General features: G+C 41.4%; 1 protein-coding gene across 1 annotated transcript in view; it reads left to right on the top strand.

Annotated features, from left to right (window-relative positions):
• The first annotated feature begins 9,334 nt into the window (after positions 1 to 9,334).
• Positions 9,335 to 23,997, top strand: part of LOC118774089 (synaptotagmin-like protein 2) — an 18,476-nt gene continuing 3,813 nt past the window's right edge. The window contains exons 1-4 of the mRNA XM_036523218.1: positions 9,335 to 9,449; positions 10,126 to 10,395; positions 18,439 to 18,849; positions 21,168 to 21,319. Of these exons, the coding sequence (XP_036379111.1) occupies positions 18,749 to 18,849; positions 21,168 to 21,319 (253 nt within the window). The 5' untranslated portion in view covers positions 9,335 to 9,449; positions 10,126 to 10,395; positions 18,439 to 18,748. The remainder of the gene's footprint in view (positions 9,450 to 10,125; positions 10,396 to 18,438; positions 18,850 to 21,167; positions 21,320 to 23,997) is intronic.

The raw sequence follows: 23,997 nt of genomic DNA, 5'->3' as shown, positions 1-23,997 counted from the left end.
TCCTCATCATGTGCCTTGATCATTTACAGATAACAAATATATAAATATTTTAATATATATGTCAGAAAGACATAAAATAGCAAAATGTATTCTAAGTATAAAATGCTTACTTCTATAACATCTGTTATTCATCCCAGGCTTTCTTTTTAGCCATGTATAAAAGTTGCTGCTAACTATGCCTTCAGTGGATTGTTTTCCTCCGGAACAATTGTATGAACTTAGAAAGCTCGGTTGCTCCATGAAGTGTGGACCCCAAGAGAAATTTCCATATTCTGAAACAAATTACGGATATTTAAAATAATATATTCATTTCAAGAACATTGTCCTGCTCAAAAATCATGTTCTACCTATGAATATACTACCTCTTGAAACTCTGAACATATATCCATAGTTAGTAAATGTAATTTAAATGGGGTTGTGTTGCTCTTTATTTATCTTCTTTGTTTCAAATTTCTACTTCAACAAATAATAATAATAATAATAATAAGTTGTTAGTAATTATTTCTTATCGAATATAAGAAGTTGATAACTGCTTTGCAGTTTGTGGGTTCGTTCGTAAATGATGATATTCATTGCCTGCTCGTGTCGTCTGATGACGTCATTTGCGGTTCGGTCGCTTGCTGTTAAATTGTTTCTGGTTCGGCAGATAAGTAAGAGATACGTGAGGCACAATCGAAATATAAGCTACCGTAAAGCATCTTAAAGGCAATGCCGTAAGTTTAGCTATCTGACATGTTGTCTGAACATATATTAATAACAATTTAGTTAAAAACGATGTCTGACGAGTTATCTTAGTTTGTTTATTATCATACATGCGTTAATGGCAATGCTGGTAGCCATGGTAACTGCTACCTACGGTACAAAACGGCAATGTATATTCGTTTTACAGCTATGTACAGTAGTGTTTACTTAAAAACACACTGAAAATTTTTTAATTGTTTTTACTTACAGTTTTCACCGTATGCAGCATGTACGAGGAAATGTCAATCTTACTACGACTCTCTCTTCATTGGCAACGGTTTAACTTGGTGTATAGTCAGAGTTTCGACACACTGCTCAAAATCAGTTGGAAACAGTAAGAATAGACAGAGAGTTGGAAATGTTAATGCTACACCGAGAAGCTGACGCAGCCGCCGCAGAAGCACAAGTGCTAGAAAGCGCTGAAGGAATGGAAATTTTAGATAAAACTGGAGAATCTGAATCAGTAAAGGTTAAAACTGAATGCATCCGTGAACATGTCTAATCTCAAACTGACTTTCAGAATCTTTCTCCCTCCCCACTCTTAGCAGTCTTACCTGTCGCTTCCCCATCCCACCCAAGATTACATGACAGCTTTGTAAAATGGAGTCCACCTGTAAAAGACATTTCACAATCACAATCTATCAACAACAAGCCAAAGTTTGAAAAGGCTGACAATATGCACTTACCTGCTCCAAATGCACCTGATTTGACTAGAGTAGAGAAGTCTGAAGTCAGAACAACAAACCCCACTCTGAATGTACATGCTCAGTCATATGCTCCCCAACCTATCCCTCCAGCTAGCACACCACCTCTGGCAGAGCCTTTAGCACAGTATTTGGTACGACGAGACCTTGTCAGTTCAGGACTGTACCGATTTGATGATAAGCTTGAGAATTACCGTGCATGGTACTCCTCATTCACCAATGCAGCTGGCAAAGTTCACCTTACAGCAACTCAAAAATTGAACCTCATGACTAAATGGCTAGGAAAGGAATCTGGCAACAGGTGAACCGCATACGCTCAGTGCATGCCAGAAACCCCAATCTGGCTTTTGCACAAAGCATGGGAGAGACTACGTGAGTGTTACGCACCCCCCAAAATCTTTGAAAAGTCACTGTTTCAGCGGTTGGACAGTTTTCCTAAGATTCCAGCTAGGGACCACTCCAAATTACATGAACTCGGGGATTTGCTTATGGAGATCCAAGGCGCCAAAGAAGAAGCAGAAGTACTCCTGCTACTCAGAAGAGACATCCTTAGGGCACACAAGGTCAGGCAGCAGATCAACGGACCACACAATGCTCCCTTTGCCCAACACCTGAACCTTGGCTGGGCTGGTAATAGGAGACGTGTGCTTGGGTAATGTACATAAGCCGACGGTTAACATATTCAAGACCACAGGAAAGTAGCCATCATTCAATTTTTCAACCCTGCACAAGCTTTATGCATGTCAAGGAGACGCAACAAAGCTTTAACAGGCTTAGCAAAGCAACTGAGAGGAAGGTGGGACAGTGTTCCACCGAACTGAGAATGATAACAAACCTGCTCCATCAGTGGAAGACACCATCGTCTTAAAGATAATGGACACAAACATCTAAAGTGATGATGCCAACAGTTGGGTCACCCCACTGCCATTCAGAAAACCATGCCAGCGTCTGCCAAACAACAAAAAGCAGGTAGTCAACCAGTTCGCATCCCTGCAATGAACCCTGAAAAGGAAACCTGAGATGCAGGAACAGTATGTAGCATTCATGGAGAAGACCTTCACTAACGGACATGCGGCGGTAGCGCCGCCACTGAGAGAGGATGAAGAATGCTGGTATCTCCCAACGTTTGGGGTCTACCACCCACAAAAACCCAATCAGATCAGGGTGGTCTTTGATTCCAGTGCTCAGTACTCCGGAGTCTCCCTCAATGGCATGCTCCTCACAGGCCCCAACCTTAATAACTCCCTCCTTGGTGTCCTGCTACGCTTCCAAAAAGAGAAGGTAGCGATCATGGTGGACATCCAGCAGATGTTCCATTGTTTTTGGTGCGTGAAGACTACTGTGTCAACTACGAAATGTCCAACTGGGACACACCCATCCCAGAAGACAAATTAAGCAGATAAGAAGCCTGGAGAGATTCACTCAAAAACCTAAAACAGCTTCATGTTCCACGTATGTACACAGCAACTTCACTCACTAAGGCAGTGCACACAGAATTGTGTGTGTTCTCTGATGCCTCAACCAAGGCCATCGGTGCTGTAGCATACCTGAAAGCAGTTCAGGAAGATGGGAAAGTCAAAGTAGGATTCGTTATGGGTAAGGCAAAGCTAGCACCCCAGTCCGAGCCTACAATCCCAAGGCTTGAGCTGTGCGCTGCCATCTTAGCAGTAGAGATGGCAGATCTCATCCAGGATGAACTAGACCTACCGCTGAATGTGACCAAGTCCACGACGTCCACAACAAGAGTTCAATGTATCCGTCAATCTTCAAAGCCTGAACAGTGGAACTATGTACGTACAGAGGAAAACCCTGCAGACCATGCATCAGGATCCTTACCTCCATCCCGCCTGGCGCAGACCTCTTGGTTCACCGGACCCTCCTTCCTGCATCAGCCACCTGCAGAGAAAACACAAGTAAGTGAGAAATTTGAGCTGATTGAACCTGAAAAAGGCTCAAAAGTGCGACAAGTGCAAACCTGTGCAACTTATCTAGCAGAAGCAATACTCACCTCTCACCGCTGCCAACATGTCTCCACTTTTGACTCCCTATTAGGAGGAGTAGCACACCCCATCCACATGGCGAGATCCTACAAACACTCAAACCAAAACAGCAAATGCAAAGGCTGGCACAGATGTAGCTTACCTCGTACTCCGGATGAAATAGCCCAAGCAAGGAATGTTATCCTTAAGGCAACATGTCCAGCTGCATAAATGCTCTCAGGCGCTTCTTCGCAAGCTGTTTCGCAGAGGCCCTGCGAAACAGCTCCGTTTATTGAAGCGTGCAAGGAGCTTGGGATTGACAAAATGGTGCAGAGGTCCCTCAGTGAGCAGGGATGCATCTGGGAATTCAACCCACCACATGCCTCTCATATGGGAGGCTCTTGGGAATGCATACTTGGCGTCGCCAGAAGAATCCTTGATTCAATGCTTCTGGAGCAAAACACTCACTTAACCCACAAAGTGCTTTGCACACTGATGGCGGAGGTCACAGCCATCATAAATTCACGACCCTTCATACCTGTGTCTGCAGACCCGGAAAACCCCTTCATACTTTCACCATCCATGCTGCTCACACAGAAGACAGGAGTTACACCTTCTCGGACAAGGACCTGTACACAAAGCAATGGAGACAAGTTCAGGCTCTTGCAAACCAGTTCTGGACCCGCTGGAGCCGTGAATACTTACCTTCCTTGCAACACAGACAAAAGTGGACAGTGCCTCGAAGAAACCTTCAAGTTGGAGATCTTGTTCTGCTCAGAGACAAGCAGACCGCCCGCAACTGCTGGCCCATGGCCAGGATCACCGCCACATTCCCCAGAAAGGATGGATATGTAAGAAAGTCCGAGGTGAAGACAACTGACCAAGGCAATGTGAAAATCTTTCTTAGACCAATTTCAGAAATTGTCCTACTTCTACCCAAAGGTTGATCAAGAGCAGGGGTGGCCAAACTACGGCCCCCGGGCCAACTGCAGCCTGTTGCCCATTTTTAAGTGGCTCAGTATGAATTTTAAAATGGAATATGGCCCATTATAACAGTCTCTAACGATAATTTGCACTGTATGTACATTGCACTTCTTAGTTTCAGCACTAGATGTCACTGCCATTTTCAATGGATGAGTTGAAGACCTGTCAGCTAACTTAAAACAGCAAGTGTCAGGCAAAACTAGTGCATTTGCGTTTTACTCGACTGCATGTGATGAAAGCACAGATGCTACGGACACAGCCCAGCTGTTAATTTTTTGCGGGGAGTTGACTACAACTTTTGCATCACCGAGGAACTGCTTGATCTTTGGAGTCTAAAGGGCACCACGACGAGTAAGGACATTTTTGAAGCTGTATCTACTGCGATCCATGACATGAAACTGCCCTGGGACAAGCTGTGTGGAGTTACAATGGATGCACTGTGTTATCCACCAAGAGGCACTCTGCCAAGGCAGTCCAGCTCGGTGATGTGATGAATGTTGTGATGAAAACTATCAACCTAATTCGAGCATGAGCACTCCATCACAGAGAGTTCTAGGCTTTCCAATCTGAAGTCGATGCTGAATACGGAGAGGTAATCTACCACTCAGATGTGCGATGGCTCAGTTGCGGCTCTGTGCTGCAGCGGTTTTATTCCCTGAGATGTGAAATTTACCAGTTTTTGAAAGAGAAAGACTGACCTCTTCATGAACTGAGTGACCCTCTATGGTTGGCAGACCTGGCTTTTTCAGTTGATCTGATGAGCCGACTAAAGCCACTGAACAAGAGCCTGCAAGGCAAAGATCAGCTTGTGCCTCAAGTGTACACACACCTGAAAATGTTCTGTGTGAAGCGCCGTCTCTTCGAGACACAACTACGCAACTTCAATGGTGCACTTCCCCACACTGTTGGAACTTGAGGCCACTTTCCAACCAAATGCAGAAAGGTTGGCCAAATGCCAACCTTTCTGCAAAAAAGGTGAAATATGTGTCGGTGATCACATCTCTTCTGATGGAATTCAGTCAGCGCTTCCAAGACTTTGCTGCCATTGAGAAAGACATCAAGCTCTTCACAACCCCCTTCTCAATGGATGTGGCAGAAGTCGATGAGATTATGCAATTGGAGGTTATTGAAATCCAGCAGAGTTAATCCGCGCGAATGTTTTATACACTCGCGACTTTTGACATAAATCGGACGCCATAGAACCCTCTCTCTCTCTGTTTCACACACACTCTCATCCGATTTGTCTGTATAAGGTGTGTATTGTCTTATGGGTTTATTTTCATCTCTTAAAGGCTGAGCGAGTCACATGTGTATGATACTCATCTCTGATATTGTAGTCATTGACCAGTGTTATGAATGTGGCAGTGCTTGTGAGGTGACACAGTACTGCTGATTGTTTTTTTAAGCTTTGTTTTTACAAGATGCATCATAGCCTATGTTGGTCAAGCTGACTTCTGACTCACAGTCTTGATTAGTGTTTTCTTCTCCTCTTACAGCTTTTATCAATTCCAAGGCACCCACCTCGTCTTCTATTTCTCTATTTGTCCTGCCATTTCCTGTCTATTTGTGTGTTCTTTTGTGTGGCAATGACCACGGAATTTAATGCCACATCTCTGAACCTGCACAACCCAGAGGGAGGTTGTGGGGCTCTTGGCCTCATTTTGGACCAGATGTTGGCTGAAGTCAAGGGGAGTAGAGATCATGCATTTTTTTTCTTAATAGCCCTCATTTGCACATTTTATCAGATGTTAGACATGCCTCCAAAATGCCTTAATGAATTAGAGTATACTCTTTGATTGCATCTATAACAGCAAAGGGCAAAAATAAGAGAGCGTGACCATCCTGCAGGTCACTCTCCCAGTGCCAAACGTGGGAAGGCAAGGGGGAAGGAGGAGAGGACGACATACAGCCTCAGCTACTGGTAATAAGCTAATACTTATCTGAATTCTTGTGGTTAATTGATTAATTTGTTATAGCACTGAGTGTTACTACAAATTAAAATGTTGTCCATTCTTTGATATTAGATCCACCACCTCAAACTCTGTGTTCCCTGCCTTCACATCCCTTTGATTCAACTCCTACTCCCACCTCAGAGCCAGAGCTGACTCCCCAAGTGCAATTTGGTAAATAAACAGCAATGAATGTATTTGTAATTATTTGGTTTCAGGTTCAGTTTAATCACTCAAAATAAATCTTTTGAAAATATCTTCTGTCACAGATGTAACTAATATTTTCTTTACAGAAAACAACATGGCAAGGCTGTCTTGCCTTTTTACAACATGCACCTCTGAGGAGCTTCAGAAACCTTCATGCTCCTCATTATCATGGTCTGTATACCAGAAAAAGTCTACAGACTGTTGGAGGGAGTCCAGACCACAGCATGTTATGTGGCTTATTGATGGAGAGGCCACTGGTCATCAGTCGTGTGACCACTGTGAACAGCCTGCAGTGATAAGGTTTAATCATCTTAAATAAAATTTGAAGTTTCATTTAAAGGGATACTGAATATCTTACAATTCCTCAGTTAGAAATGTTGAATATACTTCTCCCCTTTACAGTAAATTGCCTTGAATGTCTCCCAGAACAGTGTCTTTGTGGAGATTGTGATGTACTGCATCACAGAAAAAGACCACTCCACAACAGGGACAGCGTGGTAGATGGTTATTTCAAAGCCATCCCTCCATCTACCTCCTTTACCAGGGGAGAGGATGGACACATTCTCGAAGCCTGTCAAGGTCTGACATAGCCGAAAGTCAATGTAATAACCTGGTAATAACCCCCTGTTTTAGCAAACATTCCTACAGTAAACAAATATTGATTAATAAGCATGTTTTCTTTTGACAGACTGCATTTTGCCTACCATTAGGCCAACTATGTGTACCTGCCAGGGCACTGAGAAGGCAGTTGAGGCTAAGGACCCTGTAATATTAATTACAATGAATGGTAAAAATAAAAGATTATTGTGCTGTGTATGCATTATTTAGGAGAAGTATCCTGGTCACTTCCAATTTTTAATGTTCTAGGTGTATTACTAACGTTTATTTTTGTTCTCAGGCTGGTATGACTTGCACCTTCCCCAATACAGTTGCGATGCAAGCAGCAGTGGTTGCCAGACACAAAGGCTCTCCTCTAAAGTGGCTATTGGCTTGCCACAGTGAATGGCACCACACTTTACAGTTTGAGCTCCTGAAATCATTTCAGGAACTCAAAGTGATTGCATCTGGTTTCTCAAGACAGGCTTTTGCCAAACTGCTGGAGCAAAGGTCATGGAATGCAGAAAGAGTAAGTGTAATCGCAGTTTTTGTCAGGTGCACTCAATATACCCAAGACCTATAGTTGAAATTGAACTTTTTCATTATTTCAGTCTGGACACATAAATGGAGATACACTGCAGAGGAGCTTTCTGGAGTATGCCTATGCATTGTTTGAGAGAGACCAGCTCTGTAGTGCTGAGCCATTTGTGTGCCCTGCTTGCACTCCTGACGTGTTGGCTGTGTGTGTTGATGGGAACCTCAAGCTATATTGTTTTCATCGAGATGGAAGGTACTGTCTAGTTTGTATTTTTTTCAGTGAATTTGTGAAATTTGTCAGGGTTGGAAGGGTAATTTTCTTTTTTTTCCCACAGTCAATCAGATGCCACACCATTTTTCAGTGGTGTCTTTGTGGCAGAGGACCACAAAGTGGAAGAATTTGTTGAAAAACTAGGAAGGGTTGTCACAAATGTAAATTGTAACTTTACCCATAAAACATAGTGCTGTTACATTAGTATTTGTCAACAAGACGAAGGTATAACAGAAGAAGTATTTCTCAACAATACAAAGGAATAACAGAAGATACTGTCTTTTCAGCTGAGTTTTTGTCAATGATCAGACAATTCCAAGGTGAAATTAGTGATGCTATTTGCAGGCATTATTTTAAGTACATTATTAAACAATATGTGTTGCAGACACCAGGAAAAGGGATCAGTAAAAGGGCTCTTGGAAAAATATAAGCAGGCTCTTAGAAGTCAAGTTCGGTGGGTATGTGCCTCCGTCATGGTATTGACTGATTTAATTATGTGTGAAAATTATACCAAATTTATGAAACTTTGAAGATAGCAAACACAGTTTAGATTACATTCCATACAGGTCTTATTACTACACAATTCCCCTCTGACAACAAAACTATTTGATGTTTAGAATGAACAGCTGTAGCTAAGCGATGAAACGTCATCATGTTCATTTTTTCTAATCATATTTGAGTGATCAAATTTGGGAATCAATCGTGGAAAAACATAGGGGAAATAGTTTTCAGATGTCAATAAAGCAGATCAAAAGCAAGGCAAGGGCCCTCAGAAAAAAAACATTAACATGTGACTGCTTCTATTTTTCAATTATGCAGCATCCATTGAAGAGCTTCATTGGATTAACCGTTTGTAGTCAAAGGAAAAAACTGTTCTGCTATTCTTCAATACTTCAATAAAACAGCATTTTTATCAACAACTAAAACCATAAAGGAGAACCAACACTGTTGTGTTTTATACCTGTGACTGTATGTATCGTACACTGGTCCTGGAAAATAATTTACTCTGAGGACAATTATCTATCTATCTATCTATCTATCTATCTATCTATCATCTAACTAACTAACTAAGTAACTAAGCTTTTTATCTGCGCTCTCTTGTTCTCCAGGTTCCTAAAGCCAAATGTGCATTTTTCCATATGCTCTTCTAGGACATGGGGGGTTTGCATTATTAACTCAACATTTAAATGCAAAAGTATCTTTGTCGTTTACCAAAGTTTTGGTTCACTCTCATTTGGATAGGGGTAGCTTGGATAAGTGTAATACTGTAAACTGGAAACGAGTCACTTTTAAAGATGTTATCATCATTCTGGTTAGTCTAAACAGGAAAAGACCAGATTGTGAGCTACATGCTAACTCACTTAAGGTCGACTCCAGACACGGAATGTGAGGAAAAACATGTCGGATCCTGTCAGATGAGCTCGCGCAGAGGTATTAAACTTCAGCAATACATGTGTATGGACATTGCATATTTATGCAGGTGAGAGAATCAAGACTCATTTGAATAATTTATTTAATATTTACCCACATACGTACACAGCTGTGCTTAAGTCCCAGACATGTTACGTGTTTTTCTTAACAGATATTCCCCGAGCAAATCATTCTTTTAAGTCCTACTTTCAAGAGCGACCTTCGTACTTTTCATGGATGGACAACAATACCTGAGCCTTCTGCCAGTTCTTGTACTAACTGAGCTGGCACGATACTTGTCTTCTTATTTCCTTAATTTCCATAACTTTTCTACGAGTGCTCATCCTTAGGACACAGCTCTCTGGTTTGTGTTTCGCTGTAGTCACCTTGAATGTCCGTATACATGCACACGAACATAAATTACATTTATTTATATTGGAATATGTGAAATATATTGGAGAAGAATATCGGCTTTAACTAGGAACGAAAAGAATTAAGAGGTTTAACTAAGAACCAAAAACCTCCCTCTTTTCCCTGTCAGTCACGCAGTAGCGCAGCCTATCATGCGGGCTAATTACACTGCACTGATTTATTTGCAAGTTGTCCTCGGGGGATAAAACGAAGCAGTAAGCGAAGGGAGGTATAGTGAACTTTTACTTTTACGCATGCTCCTTGTAAACTTTTTGTTACGCGGTTTAGGGGAAAACAAACACAAATATTTATACTTCTTTTAAATTTTATTTCAGAACTGACGACTTTGTTTGCAACTTGCCCTGGCATGACTACAAGCCTACATGCTAAAACAGGAACGGCAGTGATCGCAGCAGTTCCTGTACTCCTCAGGTGTTCCAGCAGATACGAAAAGGCGTATCCTAAATTTCGTCTGGAAATAACAAGATATAGACTATTGACGAAAGATATAGCCGAGATGACTGTGCAAACAAAGTAAAAAATGAATTTGGAAGACTTGACACGTTAACACTAGAGGAGTCCATTCATGAAGTATTTATTTTTTGGTAAGTGCAAATTCTATTATTTTCTTTACTATGTATTAAACGTTATTGTAAAAGTTATTGTAATTAATATGCCGTAATATATTCAAAGTTTTTCAAAATACATCTGGAATATGTGATTGGTTTTTCAGCATATAATACACTTTTCTCGTGATGCCATGGACGAAGCAAACGTATAATTCATCTAGTTAAATGCATATATTGAGATCCTCAGGATCACCTATTTTATTGTAATGGTTTGCAATAGCAAAATATTACATATCTATTGTAGAACTGCATAGCGATATAAAATGGTATGCTGTATAATGGTTTAAAAAGCGATGCCTTTCATATACGTTGAAGAGTGAATTATCCATGTCCAGATTGTTGTGCTGCGCTCTTCAAGACGAACAACACAATTCTGTGTTGCCTACACAGGCAAAATACAATGATGGGAATTAAGCCAATACTTAGAAAAGTAGGCTTCACAAGATTTAGACAGTTTGCTTAGAAAAATGGGTTTTGGAAGGTTGAGACACTTTGCTTAAAGATTTCCTTTTAAAGCCTACATTTAAACATTTTGTTTACAAAACTACTGACTAGCATCGTAATGGCTGTATTTCTGGATTAAGTTAGCCGTAAACATGGGGTCGTGGTCAAATTGGTGGAATGTTTATAACTTGTTGCATTTAACACGGATGTGGATTCATGTCATATTACATTAACTGATTAAACTAACTCAATAATATCCTGTGCACACAGGCAATATCTGTACCGAACTGTACAAAAGCGCCTCTTGTCCATTGATTTTCTCCTCCTCGTTCTCTCTTCTAAAATAGTTTTTACTGCATTTAACGATAACCTTTGATAAATAATTTTACTCCCTTTGAATGAGGATTAAGGTAAATGTTTGATCTGTGGTAATGGTATTACTGGTTGCCTCTTAGCAACAGGCACAACAATTCCATCTTGCTTGGCTCTTTAGAGGAGATGCACTATGGTCCAGATTTAGAAAATGCAAATGTTTGCATTCAAATGCCCTATTTGAGACAAGTGTTTTGCTTTTTCATTTGGTTTCATCATTATTGAATGGATGGGGTTTAAACAGTAACACTAGTACAGGTGTTGTTACTCAAAATAAAAATTGTTTTGTGGTTATACTGAGTAGAGGCCCTTCATTTCTTTAAGACCCTAGAAGTGTCATGAGGCTTTTCTCTGAGCCTCTGTGGGGTAGTGGTTAGGGGCATAAACTTGTATTCATTAGGCTGCAAATTCAAATCCTGGATGTGCAATTATACCTCTGTAAAAAGTACTAAAATGATTATCTTTTATGTGCAAAATCATGTGCATGTAACACATATTTACATCAGAGATTGTATGATGTCATAATGTGTCTATATCACAGGATCTCAGTACATGCATGGTATGATCACAACAGTATCTCAGAGTACTGAGAAATGTGGATTATTTGAAATCTCTGTGTGGTATACTCTGCCTTTCATTAGAGGTGGTTTTAAGATTATCCTATTGACAGAGAAAATTGACATACCTCCCGCCCCCCCCCCCCCCCCCCCCCCCCCCCATCCATGTTTCCAGTGTATTTTGAAGGTTGCCAGATTTACGTCTGCTCCAAATATGACATGTGCTCCCAGGAGTCCTTACTGTAGAGAGTGTCCACACATCACTTTTCTTGTTTTGGATGAATATGCAAAATTCGTATGACACAATCTACACTGATTATTTTTTAAATTACATATGTCATTGTCTCCTTGTGCAGTTTTGTGCCTGTGTTGTGTTGAATATCATGATGGATTGTAAAACTCTGGTGTCAACTTCAAGGAGGAGAAATGGAATCAAGTCAAATTATGGGCAGCATATTGCTGGCTTTTGTCATGGCTTACACCATTGGTTATTCCTGATGACACCAAAATGAATGACTCAGGGTTCCTAGTGGACTTTTCCAAAGTGAACACAGTTCATCTGTGGGAGGTCAACCCTTAAAATTCCAAGACATGTGTAAACATGCTGCCACACTCTCAAAAACAGTTAGTCAGTGTCCCTACATGCCCACCCTTTGATGATGGCAGGAGTATCAGGGTCACACGTTCCTCCTTTCTGAAGCAGAGAGCTCCGGTTCTTGGTGGTTCAAACAGATCAAACTTTTTCTCTTCATTTGCAGCAAGATTTTCATGTACCTTCATGAACATAAAGAACATTTACCTAAAAGCCTGTGGCATTCTAATTTTGAGGTTAGGGCAGGATATGAGGCAAGATTCAACAGGTGCAAGATAAAATGCAGTCAGAAAAGGTCTTAAAGAAACTGGAAATAAGTTTTTTAAAAAAGTTATGAAAATTCCCTGCATAAAGGAAAGTTAACACTGTCAATTGTGTTAATCTGAGACTCCTTTTTATCTCAAGGCAATTTTAGTCAGTAACCAGAATCTTAACTGATGCCCCTGTTTAGGGTTTGAGGGGGTGAGAAATTTCCTTTAAATTCCATGAAATGTTTCCACTGAAATTTTCTGAAATTGGGAATTTATCTTTTTCTCTTTATCTTGTTTTTAATTCAGAAGACATGAGCATGCACTGTATTCTGAGTTTAATGAATAAACATGTCCTAAGTTCTGGTGTCTCAGATGAGCAATCGGGTAACCTGTAACAGTGACAGAGCATCAACATTGAGACCATGCTCTCATCACATGCTCACTGAGAAAACGAAATCTTCCAGATACCTATTTGTGACTACTGTTCAACTTAGGGACAAGTCCTCTTGTGGATCAGTTAATTTGCTGGCGGCACATATGATATTAATGTGTAAAATGTATTAATATGACATTGTGATGTTACTTGTCAAACTTCAACCAAATTGGGCTGTTACATGTCTTACATTTTTAATATGATGGGGATATGCGCATTATAGAGAATGGCTAGTCAATGTAGTGAAAGCTGGAGCCGGGAGGCGACTGAATTGACCCGCTGCTGGACCTTGAAGGAACCAATGAATCAACTCGCAGCGGGGCGTCTCAGGTGGAAAGCCATACCCTCTGGCCTGGGCGAAAGGATGGTGCAGGTCTGTGCCGCCACTTAGCCTGTGACTGCTGCCGAGGAGAGGCTCATTGGAGAGCCACGCGAGCCCTTCCTCAGGCAGTCTGGCAGCATTGAATAAACAGCTCCGCCGAAGGTACTCCCACTTCAGACTCCTGCTTGGGAAACAAAGGGGGTTGATAACCGAATACAGGTGGAAGAGGAACGCAAGGTGTTGTGGGCATATTCAGCCCAGGGCAGATGTTTACACCAGGATGTGGGGTTGGATGATGCTAGACATCTGAAGGTGGCTTCTAGTTCCTGATTGGCCCTCTCCATCTGGCCGTTGGACTGAGGGTGGAACCTGGAGGAGAGACTGACCGATGGACCCAGGAGCTTGCAAAAAGCTTTCAAAAACCGGGAGGTGGACTGGGGACCACGATCAGAGACAATATCCTGGGGGATGCCATAAACACAGAAAATGTTGCGCAGTGCCACTTCAGCAGTCTCTCGGGCTGAGGGGAGGCTAGGTAGCGGCAAAAATTGGCAGGCTTTTGAAAACCAATCAATTACCACCAAGACCTTGTTGCCTTGAGACTGGGCCTGTAATAAAGTTCATGGAGATGTGGGACCAGGACCGAGAGGGAATAGGTAGAGGATGGAGAAGGCCCTGAGGTCTAGACCTGGAGTCCTTACTTTGGGCACAGATGGAACAGGCACCCACAAAGGAACGTACAACCTTTTCCATGGAGGGCCACCACATACGCCTCTGGATGTACTCCAAGGTCCGAATGGCTCCAGGATGTCCGGAAAGGGGTGACAGGTGACCCCACTGCAACACCTACGACCGTACGGTCTTAGGGACAAAAAGACGACCTGGCGGGCTGTTACCTGGATCTGCCTCCCTCCGTTGTGCCTCTCTCACCACTTCCTCAATTCCCCACCGCAAAGGAGCCACAATACGGGAACTTGGCAGGATGGGCTCTGGGACCTCATCTCGATCTGGGGGATCAAAAAGCCTGGAGAGGGCATCAGGTTTCTGATTCTTGGAACCTGGACGGTAGGCCTCTGTTCCCAAATCGCAGTGGCCCAAGCAAGCGCCTTGCCGGTCAGCAAGGAAATGATGAACGCCATCTTTGAATGGTCTGTGGGAAACAGAGAAGCTTGCAGTTCAAAGTTGAGTGAGCACTGGATCAGAAATCCTCGACACTTGCCTGGACTCCCGTCGTATCGTTCTGGGGTTGGTAGACAAGGATTCCTGCCAGGCAGAGACGACGAACATGGGTCAGGAGGCAGCAAGTCGGACGGTGAAGGAGGAGATGAGTCCATTGGTACCTGATGGGTCTGGAGTGCTGAAACAAGGGTTTGGAGATTTCCCAGGATCTCGTGGAAGAGTGGTTCATGTATCTTGATGGCGAATAATTGAGAAGCCAGAGTGGTCTTAAGCTGGTTAATTTCTGCCATGGGATAGCTCAGTTTTGCTGTAACGGCGGTGCAGGCAGGACCCATATGTTTCCAAAAATTCCTGTTAATTTCCATAAATTCAGATTCATTCCTATGGAAAATTTCCAAATTTGAAAATTGGTGCATGTGACTGGGAAAAAGTTGTCTGGGCCTTATCAGATCCGGGAACTAGCTGTAAACTGCCATTCAACAGGTCCATCTCTTTGGCTTAACTATGTTGAATGCGAAAATAGAAAACCACAAGGAAACAAGGCTTGAAAGTTATGTCAACCTTACATTGTCAACCCATGTGACATGGAGAGCTTTACCATTTTAAACAGAATGGGTTGGTAGCACAGTGGGTTTTCTCAGATGCACCTTAGGCAGGTTGCACCATACTGTTGAGAGCTTAGGTTCATATATTTGTGAGAATATGTGTGAGTCTCCTGATCTGATATCAGCTACTGCAAGAGAGACTGATTTTGAAGTGATGAAACTGATCTTTCCAGTTGTATAATTAGAGGAGTCTTGTTTCGTGTTTTCTGTGTGCCAGCAGGTTAATTAAAATTCATGATGACCCATCAATAGCTCATTATTTTTTTGTTCGTTTTATTATATCTGATGTGGTAGTATTACATTTGTGTCGCATGTCACATTAAATCATTTTAATTATAACAGTGGGATTTTAAGCAGTACCCTTCATACCTAGTTTTTACTTTTTCCATACTGTAGTAGTTTCTGGATATAGACAGCTACATTTTATTCAGCCATGAAATATATAATTTTTTGCCTGTGTTTTGGTACAGGTTTGTTGTTGACAATAGACAGGTTTAGAAGAAAATGTGAAAAACCCCAGATCAAATGATAATGTTATGCAATTCCTCTAGCTTGTTTGTTTAGTTATGAAAACAAGGTCTGCAACATGCTTTCAACAGAAGGGATACTACCTTTTCCTCTAAGGTGGCAACCTTCAAGTGAAATAATAAACCACTTGGTTTTGATGTATGACATAAGAATGTCCATGGTCTGACACACTTGACACTTGTCTAAAATGTTACAGTTTCATCCAGATTTGTTAGGACTACACTGAAGTATGTATTTTAATGGTAATAAAATGTAACCCATGTTTGTAGACAGGTATAATGTCCTGTAACGTATACTGATGGGACACAGTTCTGAAAACAGCCTATGTGCATGCGATTCAGTATATTTTAGACAGGGAGTCTGATATGTGGATTTTTCATCAGTGCATTTCTACCATTCTGAAAAAATTACTGACCATGTTTTTTTTATTTCTCATCCTTTTACCACCGTTCTTACATCTTGCTAGTCAGAATTTACTATGACTGCATGTTGAAAGAAACAGACCTGAATGCTATACACCTTTGGACTGCTGTGATAAACATATGACTCTCTTATTAATTATTATTGGCAGATTCAATCTGAATACAGATACAGTATTGGTTATCTCTTACACGGGAACCATACTTGCATTATGTACTTATCCTGTAAGGTGTAAGTCAAGTTGTTCCAAACGCTCATTTCCATTGACATGACTCAGTAGAAATTCATTGGCTTCATAGAAGACCTGAAATGTTTTGAGAGCATTGTGTCACATTTGATTATGTAGGTGTGAGTAACTGTGAGGTCATGGTGCTTTCTGCTGGCATCTGGCTCCTTTTATTGTCTTAAATGTTTTAACAGGAAATGGAGAGGGCAACTGTCAGGGCATGTTTCTGGTGCATTTTCTGTAAAAATAAGTTGTCAGAGGTGATGTATTTGAGAACTTGTTTGGAAAAGTACATGTACAGCCCCTTTGGTCTCTGTTTTGTTTGGCTAGGTGCAAATCTCAGATGGGATTTGCACTTCTGAAGAAGGTACCCTGAGTGGTTTAAGTTACTGTTTCTGCAGAACCATTCTTCTCTAAAATTCATGTGAAGTCATTGACAAGTCTTTTCTCACAGCTCCATTTGAGAAGGGAATGATGTTCTTGGAAAATTATGGCAAATGTTTACTTCAGAGATGATGTCCTGGTTTATGTTGCCATTGTCAGTTGTAATTTTTGTATGTGTGTGTGTGTATATATATATATATACATGCATACATGGCAAATAGTTATTTTTGATAAATAAATAATTTGCACCACCTGCATTCACATGTCAATGTTTTTGAAAGAAAATGTTTAAATAAATCTCAGATCAATGTACGAATAGACAAGAGACTGCTTCATCCATGAAAGAAAAATATGATACTCATGAATGTAATCTATGGGGAAGCTGTTTAATGGTTTAAGAGATGTTACTGTGAGGATCAAAATTGCCATTTTAAGCATAATTTGTGTTTGAGGCAACCTCTCTGGTGAGGAAACTGTTGTGAAAACTGCTTTCAAGCTCCACTAAATGGGAAACCAGTCAAGGCTTAGCATCCTGTGGTGTAAATTTTCAGGTTTTGAGTCTGGTTTCTTAACCACTTAGAAACAACTGTGACACACAGTAATCTATGTACAGTGTACCCCTTCTAAAAACAAAACAATGCACTCAATAAGAAATCACAGTTTCTTAACTTTTTTTTTTTTTAGTTTTTTTTAGCTAATATTTCTTTCTAATTTCTGGTTTGAGGAAAGAAAATGTCTCTTCTAATTGATTCTAGTCTCTGGCTGGCGCCTAATTTGAATTAAGCATAATTAGATTGTAGAATAAAAGAAGCTTTTATACGGGTCCCAATCAAATGATTTTAAAGCATCCGAAGTCCACATCCTCTGACAGTCAGCTGACGGCGCTGTGTCACATGTCCCATCTAATCAGTGAGGGGCCTGTGTACACTGGGGTGCAGCAGATTAAAAGCGATTGATTTTGGGGAAAAAAGGCCTATGATTTCAAAGAGATGCCAAACAAACAGGATTTGACTATGGTAATAATGTTCACAAAGCTTTTTACCAGCAGTTCTGATGTAAACTGTTTATGACCCATTTCCACTGCATGGCTGGAACAAGGCTTGTAGACAAAGCTGGCTGACCCAGTTCAGCACGAACTGGTTGCTTTCCCATTGCATTCCATAACCAGAGTTGGACCTCCTGTCTGAATGGCATGTGTGCAGTTCAAGACAGTGGCCTGGACTTAAATCAGTATGTTTTCCTGAAAATAATTATTAAAAAAAAACATTTCAGATTACTTCTCTTTCAGTCTGGCTATTTGCTGTAGTGGCCTCTTTTATTTCCTCACAGTTTTTTTATTGTAATGCCAGTGGAATCAGCATAATCACAGCTCACTAACTGTGCCCAGAGCTTACTTGTAAATAGGCCAGCTCCACTAACAGTAGCTGACATGGGTCAGCAGGACGAATTACATATAATAGAAAGCCACCCAGAACCTGAATTAAAGTAGACTAGTTCCAGTTGTGCAGTTGAATGAGGGTGTTACGGTAGGCTCACAATGCTGTTCATTTTGAAAAAAATGTGGAAATCAACAGAGCAAAGGCACTGGTGTAAGATGAATTGATGACAGTGTTATTGAAATGAATGGGAATGATGGGTCCCCTCAGTGTATTAGTGCTCTGCCAGCCCTAGAGCCCCTGACACTCTCCTGCTGTACTCTGTTGCAGGTTCTTAGCATTTCTTGGCTGGGTGCGCAGCTGACAGGGACATGCAAACCAGAGCCGAGTGACCGGAAACAATCGTCGCCAGGACATCTTCCAAGCCCAGCGACATCACAGTAGACCCACGGTATGCTGCCCCTCTGGCGGGGAGGAAAGAGGGCCTGAGCTCCAGCCACAGCAGAGGTGGAGAGACAGACGGGAGGCGGCCGGTCCTAACGCAGACCCCACGGGGGCCTGCCCGCCGTGCGGCCCGAAAGCCTCTGAAGACCCCCTTCCCCCCCGCTGATTGGTGCAAGGGGCCGGGGAAGCAGTCAAGATGATTGACCTTAGCTATCTGACGGAGGAGGAGCAGGAGAAGATTATGGCGGTGCTGAACAGGGACTCAGTGCTGAAGAAGACAGAAGAGGAGCGGATCAAGTGAGTTCAGCCCCCCCCGCCCGACCCCCCCCAACCACTTGTGTGGATTGTGTGTACAAATATTTCAACTCTTTCATTTGGGTGTGTTTTAATTTTCCATTTTAAAGGTGTAAACAGATGACAAATTGGCAAAATGGGTAAGCGGGATGTATGGGCACCTTGTGTTCGCGCATTGTTTGTAAGGGTGCCAGGTCCGAGTGGTAAGCCAATAGGAGTACTTCAAAGCAAGAAGGGAAACAGCATTTCATTGGACTCAATGGCAAGAAAAATCTCTCCTCAGTCTGTGCCATTAAAGAATGGACAGAAGTACTCTTTATCACTTTATAGATTGATTCTTTCATTGTGCTGCTCTTGTTTTTTTCCTCCATGAGCAGAAGTATTCAAATACTGAGTAGTTAAGTTTCACTTTACAGTATAGTTCAGCATAGTTGAGTTATATTAACATTATAAATAACATAACAGTGGAATGTTACTTTATAATTACATGAAACTTTATAATTACAGAGAAACAAAGAGCAAGGTATCAGTTACTCTGAAATTAATTAAATAATACATTTTGTGTTTGAAGAAAAGCATGCACGCAAAGGTCACCTTGTTAGAAAATGATTGATTTGTTAGAAAATGATTGCATGTACTGAAACAATATGAATGCACATTTTAAATGAAACAGAATTGTGTAGCTATTCCTGTCTGTTTCTGTCTTTACAGTACAGTCGTGATGGAGAGAGGGCACAGGAGCACTAGCTGGCAGGTCAATTTGGTCGTTTCTCAGGATTCGGTTATGGCTTCATCCACGTAATTGTAAAAGGGGATTATGTCTGGCCCTGTGTATCTCTGGCCCTATTTTTCACATGACCAGAGTGGTTCCACAGAAGAAAGAAGGCTTGTGGAAAAACAAAACAACAGTTTAATAAGCTGAACTTGTGATTAAGTTGAAGGGTTTCAGCTGAATTGAAACCGCCCCGTCATCGACAGTGATCTGACATTGGAAAATCACATGCTTTCATCCAGATTGGAGCAGTAAAGCCCTCTCTCTTTTTTTGAGGGCGTTCTTTTAAACCAACTGTTGTTCGACGTTCGCCTTCACCTGCAGTGTGCGGGTCTGGTTTTGTTCAGTGAGTCATCCGCTGAAATCAAAAGGGAGATTGCCGTGTATGTAGTCTCACTGCACAGCATACTGTTGTAGAGAGTAAGGTTAATTCCATTTTAAACTGTTTTTTGAAACAGATGCTATCTGTAGCTGTTTTTCGATGACTTCTGTTAGCACATCTCTTTTTACTGTCGTTCACTTGCATTGAGCAATTACAAAGCAGGCACAAACACGCTGGGGAGAAACATGCACTAGCAGGGCTTTCTTTCTTCAGGAGTCAGATTATGTTAGCTGGAACAGCAGAGGAAAGGAGTGCAGCGGAAACAAAACAGTGCAGCTCATCATTACCGCTAGGGGAATTTCACAGCTCTGTTTGTTTTATGACAGGACAGTCATCGGGTAGGGAAAACCAGCGTTTAAAGTATCAAACGCATCTCAGGTGGTCCGAAGATCTGAAGTGCACTTGGCACATTTTTGCGGGGTTGCGGTCGGAGTTCATCTTCAAATGCGTACTAAGTTTTTACCCAAATGCTTCTGTTTAATTGCAGTCTCAGCAAGATGCAAATGCTACACGACAACTGTGGGTCAAAAGACAGAAAAAATGTTCTCAGCTACCTCTAATTGCTGGGAAACACAAAGCTGTATATTTTGAAGTCACACAGTCTCTTCTTGCCAGGGTTGTCGCGTCAGTGCTTGGTGTTGTAATCTCTGTTGGGTCATTTCTCATTTAAAACTTATGGAATTTAGTTTTCACCTTGGAGAACGCCAGGCATTAGTCCACAGCAGCTTCATTGAGAGCACCTTATTAGGTTAGGCACTACAGGCCCGAGTGACAAAGAATGCTTTCTCTGTTGAAGTTTTTGTGGGAAAAAATCCCCTCTTCTCAAAGTAATGATGATGTCATGTGACACAAGTAAATGATATTACATAAATATCCAAAATCAGTGATGGGCAATCTCAGTCTTGTAGGCCCACAGTATATGATAGCCATGACTTGTTGATCAGAGAAGTCGTTTGCATAGGAAGGCACCACACCTTGTGTTTCAGTGGTAAACCAATTGCTGAATGAAAGTTATTTAAAACCTGCAGGATTCCCATCCCCCCAGACTAGAATTGTCCATGCCTGTCTTGTTATTTATCTACAATCTCTGAGACATACCACCACATGTAATGGGGGGGCATTCTCAGTTTGAATAACACAAATCTTTGTTTTGTTTTGTTCACTCAGGAAACTACAGGAGAATGTGCAGGACAAGGACAAGCTAAAGTTCATGACGGGAGAGTGGTTTTACGAGACCAAGTCACAGAGACACAAGGATCGGATTCACGGGTCGGACATCATCAGGGCATCTATGAAACAGAGGAGATCCATAACACTGTGTGAGTCTGCAGAAGACGGTCTGAGTGGGGTTAAATGTTGCTTTACATCCTCTAAAATGCATTATATGCATTCTGATATAAGCCTTTTAAGCCCTGCTCACTTGGTCTTTGCTTGATATGTCCTGTTTTCCCTGTTGATCATGTTCTAATACTCCAAGAAAGTACTGAAGTTGACTTGCAGGTTCAACAGTTAAGGTAAACTTCAGAAAACCAGCTGAGGTGACCTTTAATTTACATGATATGGTGAGGCATTTTTTGCTACATGAAATCTTTTCAAATTCAATAAGTTTACATACGTTTACACTCAAAGGGTGAGAGGAGACATATACTCTCAGTGAAGGTGAAAGAGGGAGAGAGAGAGAGCGAGAGAGAGAGAGAGAATTAACACTCAGTTAAAGGTTAATACACCTCTCTGTTTCATTTACTGTACAGTACAACTGACACAGCTACAGTATAGCTAATGTAATTGCCTGTTCAACTTAGACAGTTTCCTCCTGCTCTCATTCTTTCTCCAGGAACATACATTAAATACACATTACATCTATTAATTCTAATTCCTCACCCATTTCAAATAGTTCTTCCTCAAAGGGCAATTTGGACTGTTTTCTGAGAAAATATCAGTAAACAACTTTGCCTTGCAAAAAAGAGAATGTATCCTCAGATCGGTCTGTTATTGCACTGAGAGTTTGTGCATTCAGTTAGCATGTATAATGTATGAGAGAAGGGTTTTTTCCCCCTTGTGGTTTTGGTTAATTATTTGATTTGTTTTTCTTTGTAAACAGCTAGGTCAGAAATTTTTTTGGGCTCAGATTTGCTGAAAGAAGTTCGATTGTTCAGGAGCCTGTCAGTTGAAAATATGAGTGTTCTTGTATTTTCAATCTATTTCATTTTATATTCATTTTGAAAGAATGATCCATGATGGATGAAAAGTGCATTCACCAGTCGCAAATCCCAGCTGAAATCTCTGCACAGTCTTATTCCAGTGTTAAATTTTAAATCCATCCCAAGCCTGACCACTCAGTGTGTCTTGAATCTTATTACTTTTGACTCATAGTTTGGAGGTAAACATTTGCTGAACATTGACTGACATATGCTGTATGCGCACATTTGTTCAGGTTGTGTGTATTTTATGTTTTGGGCCACATAAAACTGGAGAGGTCAGCTGCTGTTGTAATGCTAAAGCAACATTGATATGGTAGCCCCTGAAGAGCAATCAGCCTATTTCTCACTGGTATGGCTGGTGATGGGCAGTGAATCATAATTGTTCTATTCCAGGTTTTGAATTAGAGGAACTGTGGTAGTGGGTCGAAGCCATCGTGAGGGTTCTGGAGGCCTAAGGTCACCGGTTCTGGAACAGCAAAAGCAAACAGAGCTGATCTACATACTTGCTTAACTAGGTTGTTAATGTTGGCACAGCCTATTAGAATGTTTTTTGTGTCAAACAGACTAGCAGATTTTTTTTTTTTTTTTTTTTTTGAAACCAGATATTATACCCTGGCAGGTCATTCCCTCATCACAACAGCCAAGGAGGGCAATGCTATTGCTGTAAGAACCAGTTTCAGTATGTGGAAGAACATTCCAGAACAATGGGACTTCCTTCCTCCAGTATTAGTTATATTATAACTAAAGCTCACAATCTTTTGCCTTGTTGGTGCGAGCTTTCACTGTTGGAGAGGACTATGGGACTGTGCACTGTTTTTTATACTTATGCTCTAATCTCTCCTAAAAATAGAAACTTCAAAATATTTTTGTTGTGTGAAAATACATGTCAGACTGAGTCTCAAAACATCTAAGATACGTTTTGAGACAATTAAGTTATTATTTACATGACCATGGTACTTGCATTCAAAAGAATGGTTGGATAAGCGAAAGGAAAGGTGAGATCAGAGGAGTTGAGGCCACTAGCAGGTCAACATTCCCTCAGTTTACATTCCAAACCTGAATTTGGAGGAGGAATGAGGAAGAAACTACATTACAAGGAAGTGTATCACTCACAGGGGACAATAAAGCATTTAATGAAGAACTCTAAGGTATATTTCACTTGTGAGAACAGCAGAAACCCTCCTGAACATTTTTTAGAAAGTGAAACACATGCAGCATCAGATTATGAGGGTGGAAAAGCTGTATCTGAGCCAGCTTGCAGGGAAACATATAGCTAACCCGTCTTGTGGTACTGTTGGAAAATTAGAGAGAAAATGTGTGGGAGGCTTTCACTTGGCTCAGTCAGCTAAGGCACTCTGTCTGAGTGCAGGGGACAAGTTCGAGTCTGAGCTGACAGTGACCAGGAATCCGTAGCAGCAGAACTATGGATTTGCACCTATTCTGCTGTCCTGGTCCACTGTGGGACCTGTATTTTCAAAAACAGTCGTTGTTGGCATGCAGATGTATCAGAGGATTGCATTTGCGGCACCCCAGCACTCTGGCACGGGTTCAGGGGATGTTGTAGTCAGAGAAGACTAACATGCAACTGGTGGCTCAGAAATGGGTGAAAAAGGCAACAAAGCTTTCAAAAAGATAAAATGTATGCTGCTTGTTTGTGCTTGAAAATAGCTACTCTCAGTTTCCCATTTAACAGCTGCATCTCCTGTGCTATCATTTTGTTGTTGTAAGTGTCCTGTATCGTTTGATAGCGTCACTACAGCTGTCATTTGTGCTTTTGTCAGTCCATTTGATCCAGT

The sequence above is a fragment of the Megalops cyprinoides genome, chromosome 3 (genome assembly GCF_013368585.1).
Source record: "Megalops cyprinoides isolate fMegCyp1 chromosome 3, fMegCyp1.pri, whole genome shotgun sequence".
Lineage (NCBI taxonomy): Eukaryota > Metazoa > Chordata > Actinopteri > Elopiformes > Megalopidae > Megalops > Megalops cyprinoides.
This window is presented reverse-complemented; position numbering and strand designations above follow the sequence as displayed.